Genomic DNA, 7,131 nt, shown 5'->3' on the forward strand with positions numbered 1-7,131 from the left:
GATGCGGGAAGACGCTGAATCCATGTCTTGCTTAAAATTGGTCCAATTTGTATCCTTATATGATGTAAAGATGCGAGGGGTTCTCATAAGAAGCTCTGTTTGATCCATACGCAGGGACAATTTAATTGGAAAATGGTCTGAGAAGGATGACAAGGATGCAACTTCAAAATTTGGAAGAGTATCATTTAACAGGTGCGGACTGATGAGGAAATGGTCCAAGAATGAAGAACCGTTTGGAAATGATGGAGAAGAATCACAAATTCGGGTGACATCAAGCATGTTGTCTTCAAGCCATTTTCTCATTGTTTTACCATTCATATTTTCCAGTGTATCACCCCAGACAGGACTTTTTGAGTTTAGATGACCTCCAAGGATAAATCCATCAAAATTCCTACAAAGTTGAATGAGTTTTAATAAATCAGACTCAAACTTATGAGTCTGATAGTTACACTGGACGTAAATTGAACCAATTAGATATTTTCTGCGGACACTGTTGTCTAATAGCTCTATTTGAGCAAGGCAAGTATTTATTCCGACATCATTTAAGACAATTCGGTTGAATTGTATAGAATTTCTGACAACAATGCCAACCCCAATAGGCGAATTGTCATAAATAAAGTTGTATCCATTTAATTTAATTTTCCTGTTTCGTTTTAGATGACATTCTTGAATAAATCCTATATCTATTTTGTCACGATGCAAGGTGTCCTTTAGCTCTATTTGTCGACTGACATCTACCAGTGACCTCACGTTGTATGTTAAAAATTTTATAACTCTATGGTTCATAATTACTTTTTACTTTATTAAGCAGGCGCAAAAATTCTATCTTGGCATCTGACTTTGTCATACTTGCATATTCAGAGAGAAATATGTGTATTTCTTGTTCCAGTGACAGTTCTTCTGGTTCCAGAAAAATAGAAGCTAATTTAAGGAATTGGTCAATTATTGGGGATTTACGTTGCATTGTATTTTCTTGTACAGAAGAACGCGGATGAAAAAGATTAGAAAATGTCTGGCCAGGAGTTCTCATCGACGACCCCACAGCCTGGTTGACATTGGCCCTTACCATAGACCTCTCTTCGATGGCCTTTGAAATCCTTTGCTGTCGGGCGACAGCATACTTTTTGTATGTTGGGCACCCCCGCCAATTAGCTGGATGACCCACCTCATTGCAATTATTGCAAAACGGATCTGAGGAGTCTTCTCTTTTGCGCAGACATTCACCTGGACCATGATTCTGGTCACATTTCACACATTTATACGCGGAATTACAATTCCGAGATATGTGCCCCCAGCGTTGACACCTATGACATTGTATGTCGGATTCCTTCTTTTTCGGCTTCTCCCAAGAAACCACTTGATTCTGTATGCCCCTGATATCAGATATATCAGTAAGCTTCTTACCGGGTAATAGCGAAACTAAAAAAAGACCAGTGTCAGCATTCTTCTTTGTTTTGTATTTTGCTATATTTGCAACTGTGTTCGGTACTTTCTCCTCCAATTCAGCTTTTACATCGCTGATTTCGGTGCTTGAGGTAAGGCCTCGTAATACAAATGACGGTTGTTTCATCTCCTTTGGGGTAAATGAGTACGAATGTACACCTTTCTGACGTAAAATGGCCATCATTGATAAATGGACGGACGGGTCCATAAAGTAGATTTTACTTTTATTTTTATTAATATTTTTTACCTTAAAAGCAGATGTCCCAATTGTATCTCTTAAGGAGTCAACTAGAGCTTTGACATTCACATTAAAAAGGAATATTGGTGGGCACCATTTTAATTTTGGTGCATTGTCATTGTTGCTATTGTTGTTGTTGCCTTTGGCAGCCTGTGTGGCTTGAGTTGATGGAGCAGATACGGAGGCAAAATCAACCTGGGTAAGAACCCCAAGTATACCAAATTGATTGTCGTCCATCTGCTTGTGTTTTTTTAATCTTTCCCTTAATTCAGAGGACTCCAAGTCCTTCAAATCTACGGTGGTTTCGAGCCGTTGTCTCTTGGTGGCATTTATGCTTGTTGTCGCTGTTGCATTGTTGGTAAATATTGCAGTCGTTGCTTGCTGTGAAGTTGATGCCTCCTCCTCCACTGCACCTGAGTCCATCTCGTTGGGAGAAAAACCAGGCATCATATTTGCAAAACCTTGCAGGTGTGATGCCTGTTTTTTTTTTGATGATTCGGTAAATAATTTATGAATTCTTAATTTTTTGTTTATGTTAAAAAAAATATACGTCTGTTTAGATTCAGTGTTGCCTACTTTTTCCACGCTTGTTTAATGTAAGTGTATGAGTTTACCTGTCGGGTATCATGTTATGTATGCGTGTTTGTGTTCGTCAACGATGGTCAGCTAAAGGCTCTATTACACGGCATGTATTTGTCTTATGACCTGTCAAATTATCACATGTTGAGTTGTACATGTCGTGTGATACAAACGAAACTGACATATGAAAATCACTTTTCAAAATAGCACATGTAATTCTTTTCGATTAGAGCGTGCTCTATTTTTCTGACAGAAACAGAAATTAGCTGTTTTTATTGTCGAATGAAAGCAAACTTAAATTAAATTGTTTTCGCATATTTATGATTTTAACAGCTTTCTAACATTTTTAACAATGAAGCTAGCAACTACCGGCAACAACGCGGAACTACAAAAACGGTTATTAGAGGAATTTGAGCGCCGCGAAATTGATATCAACGAATATGAGTTCAACAATAAGAGTGATCTCGATATTTCGATGAGGTGATGTCAGCGGCGAGGAAGTTTCGAAAGTAACTGCAAGTGATGTGAGTTTGGCAGCAATGCTAGCCGACACAAGTAAAATGATTAAAGAAAATTCCAGAATTCTGGCTGAAAAATTGGATGCGAAATTCCCTGAAAACTCCACAATTCTGAACGGGAAGCTCCAGGAAATATTTCAATTTATGGATCAACGAGTGGCAAACGTGGAAGGCCAAATTAAGGATCTGAATAAGATAATCTATACTTCTGACAAGAAGCTTCTGGATATCGAGAAGAAAATTTCGGAACTGGAAATCAAAGGTGGTCCATTGCGCGTTATCGACAGTGCCACTAAAATCAAAACTCCACCGTTTGATGGATGAACAGCATTTGATGTATTCAAGTTCCAGTTCGAGACTCTCGCCTCCCGAAATTCAGGAAATGTCAACGACAAGGCAATTGAACTTCCGCTGGCATTAAAGGGAAGTGCTGCCAAGGTAATACAAAGTATTCCCGCTCCTGCTGGCATTAAAGGGAAGTGCTGCCAAGGTAATACAAAGTATTCCCGCTCCCTTTGGAAAAAAACTATAGCGAAATTATAGCTGTACTTCAACGAAAGTGCGGGGGAGAACATAAGCAAAACATATACAGGATGAAATTGCGAGGACGAGTTCAGAAATCAAACGAGACGCCAGTGGATTTCGCAACAGAGTTAGAGCGACAAGTGTTACTCAAATACCCAGGAGAAAGCGATCCCTTGGTGGACCGAATAAAGATAGAGGCTTTCGCAAACGGTATCCGGGACCTGAAATTAAATGTGCAACGTATGCGTCGCAAAAGACTACGTTCGCAGAAACTGTATCATTTGCGCTCGCCCAAGAGACGGCGCGATTAATTGCAAAGCACCAGATTCACAAGGTTCGTAAGTTAGATAACGAGTATGATGAGTCGAACACTCTTATTGATTCAGTCAAAGAAGCAGGTAATGGGCGAATTTTAACGAGAATAAAGCAAGCCAAAGATAAAAATACTATAATTGCGATAAAGGGACACTTTGCCCGAGAATTTTGAGCGAGACGTAAAGGTTCCAGATCGACATCGCCACCTCCAATACTGGGTAGCAAAAGAGTGACTCAAAATTCATCAAATGAGTTACCTTTAAACTAAATCGAGCTATTCCAACGGGGCATAAGCTGGCTCCCACAGATTATGGCCCCACGATCTCCATAGCCACAGTTCAACAGGAAAACACCAATTTAACTGCAGCCTGGTACATCAATGGCGACAGGCGTATCTTGATGTTGGATACGGGCGCATCAAAATCTCTCATTAGGGAAGATTTAGTAAAAGGAAGGATATCCCTGTTAAATGGAGTGAGATTGCGTACGGCCACCAAGAAGCCCGCAACAGTCAAACGCAAAGTTGTTTTGAAGCTAACTATTGCCGGTATATCCGTAAACTTTGAGTTTATAGTGGCTGATATTGAAGACGAAGATATAATTGGTGCCGATTTTGTGATTGCTTTCGGTCTTAACCTGGATATGGAACATTGTGTGATGACCTGGTCTAACATCGAAGTACTGTTGAATGTGGGTTATAAGGCGTCTAACTACAAACCATTTAGAGATATTACCTCCAAAAACCAAAGTAGTAATAAAGGTGCCTATGAATGGAGAATGTGAAGCTGGTAACTTGTGGGTGGTTGAAGCAGCAGAAACAAAAAACAACAATGTTTTAATAGCATGTGCCCTGGTAACGACCAATGATGAGGGACTAATCCCACTACGAGTTCGAAACTTGTCAACCAATCATGAGAAAAGTGACTAATTCTGCGATGTTGGGCAATGTACAGCAGCCGAAGCAATGGTAAATTAAAAAAGCAACACAGCAAATTCATTGTTTAAGGAAAAGAAGCATCTAGAGGATTACGTCAAGGGTTGGACAAGTAGTCTTGCTCCTTCTCAGAAGAATAAAGCTAAGCAATTGCTTAAAAAACGCGTATCCGCTTTTGCCCTTACAAATGAAAACCGAGGAAGAACATCGGCAGTAAAACATGAAATAAATACCGCAGAAGCAAGGCCGATAAAAGAGGCTCCAAAGAGTGTTCCCTTGGCAAAGTGGGACGAAGTTCAGAAGGTGGTAAGTGAAATGGAGGAAAGTGGTGTCATAGAACCATCATTAAGTCTATGGTACTCCCCAGTGGTGCTGGTTAAAAAGAAATATGGAAGCACTCGATTCTGTGTTGATTAAAGAAAGCTTAACGATTTCACCAAAATATACACCTATCCAGTCCTAAGAATTGATAACATACTGGACACCCTAGCCGGGACAAAATACGGACCCTGCATCGCCCCGGCAACCTTTGATAGACTTATAGAGAGTGTATTGAAGGGTCTTCACTGGAAGTCGTGCTTGATATACCTGGACGATATCATAGTCATGGGAAAAACCTTTGACGACGGTCTTAAGAACTTGAAGGGTGTTTCCAGCAACTATCTGCCGCCGGCCTTAGACTTAATGCAAAAAAATTCAATTTTTTCCAGCGAGTGGTGAAATATCTGGAACATCGTGTCACGGCGAAGGACATATCAACGGATGACGAAAAAGTCCAGACTGTAAGAGTACCCGTACCCTTCACAAACTACGGAGCTTTCTTGGTCTCTGTACTTATTACAGACGATTCGTCTCAAATTTCACCAGCACAGCAACAAGTCTACGCAAATTGACACAGAAAGGCCAGAAGTTTCAGTGGAGTCACGCCCAAGAGGGAACATTTGAGAAATTAAAAGGACTCTTATATACAGACCCTCTTTTGGCATATCCCGTTCCTGGCGATAAATTTGTTTTGGATACGGACGCTAGCGCTTATGGTATCGGAGGTCTTGTCGCTGTTAGTCAACAGTCAAGAAAATGTCATCGGATACTACAGCCGTACGTTATCTAAGCCTGAATGGAATTACTGCTTAACGAGAAGAGAATTGCTTGTAGTTGTGGAAGCCGTAAAATACTACCTATCTATAGTATCTATATGACCAGCACTTTTTGCTAAGGACAGACCATTCAGCACTCCGATGGTTGCTCCAGTTCAAGAATCCGGAAGCCCAACTGACTCGTTGGATTGAGCGGCTTATAAGCTACGATTTCAACATCGAGCATAGAAAGGGTGGCAAACACGGTAAGGCTGGTACGCTGTCACGGCGACCATGCGAGATTGAATGCAGGCATTGCTCGAAGGCTGAATCTAAGGAGAGCATCGTGGGCATAAGGCTACTGGAGATTGAATCTGGTGAAGATTGGGCGCAAGAACATCGAAAAGACCCCATCCTGAACAAGATAATTTTTACAAAGGAAGAAGACAAAAGACCAACCCAAAAGGAAATCGCCCCGGAAAGCCCACTCCTAAAATCATATTGGGCCCAATAGGACAGTCTGTTTCTCATGACTGAATGTCTGTACCGAAAATGGGAAATCGAAATCTAATCATCGTACTGTGCCTATTCGGGACGAACAGGCTTAAGCTGGGGATAGTGTTACAATTGGGATTTATTGGGGATTACGTCATCACACATTGTTTCTTGTATTCCCTAGAATTTTTTTATTGTTCTTTGTTATCATTGTGTTTACCTGTCAAGTATCATATTATGTATGTGTGTTTGGGTTCGTTAACGATGGTCAGCTAAAGCTGAGTATTCTGTTCAGTTTTTCAGGCGGAATGCTGTCAAACTTCATATAAAAGAACGTCGGCGTAACGCTGGCGGAAAATAGGCGAAAAAGTGATACTCTGTTTATAGTGAGGATAATTTAGTGGCAACCTTTGACATCATTGTCGGCATCATTTTGTTTTATTGGTTTCAATGGTTCGTTTTTTCTTTTGTTATTTTCTTTATTTGCGAAAAAAATAAGAAAACGAAAAAAAAATAATAATAATAAAAAGCAGGATAGAATACCAACCCTAAGCAAATACCAATAGAGGAATTATCGCGAAATTACCAGATGAGGTATTCTCGAAACATAGATGTGGCCAGCAAGAAGTATATAAGGCAGTGGCACAACGCAATACGAGTAAATCGAAATTCTGTGTTTGGTGCCCGAAGTGTATACGCCAACAGCGGAAAGTGAAAAAGTGTTTGATTTGATTTAATCTTTACTCAAGTGACTTTAGAATTTCCTTAAGTACAAATTTTGATAATTTATAGTAGTCGCAAGTGTTGCGCAAAAAGACATTTTGAAAATGTTGGAGTATTAATTTTGAGAAACGAGAGTAGTCGCCTATGCTGGCACACTTGAATCAGCAAACTACTCATGTCCCTTTAGGACGAAGCGAAAAGAAGGCGACAATACGCATAATTTTGTCCAACCGAATTATGATCCATATACCGGTACGATGCATTTTTCCAGTTACGATAATAAAT

General features: G+C 40.2%; 1 protein-coding gene across 1 annotated transcript; it reads right to left on the reverse strand.

Annotated features, from left to right (window-relative positions):
* Positions 1-367: 367 nt before the first annotated feature.
* LOC131996146 (uncharacterized) lies at positions 368-2,104 on the reverse strand. Its single transcript, XM_059365599.1, has 2 exons — positions 1,691-2,104; positions 368-391 (listed from the first exon to the last, which is right to left on the reverse strand). Exons 1-2 carry the CDS (start codon positions 2,102-2,104, stop codon positions 383-385), a joined length of 423 nt encoding a protein of 140 aa, XP_059221582.1. The 3' UTR covers positions 368-382.
* Positions 2,105-7,131: the final 5,027 nt, after the last annotated feature.

This window comes from Stomoxys calcitrans, chromosome 1 (assembly GCF_963082655.1).
Source record: "Stomoxys calcitrans chromosome 1, idStoCalc2.1, whole genome shotgun sequence".
Lineage (NCBI taxonomy): Eukaryota > Metazoa > Arthropoda > Insecta > Diptera > Muscidae > Stomoxys > Stomoxys calcitrans.

Excerpts from the sequence above, each read along its gene's own strand:
- LOC131996146 (XM_059365599.1), bottom strand. The coding sequence starts at position 2,104 with ATGGACTCAGGTGCAGTGGAGGAGGAGGCATCAACTTCACAGCAAGCA.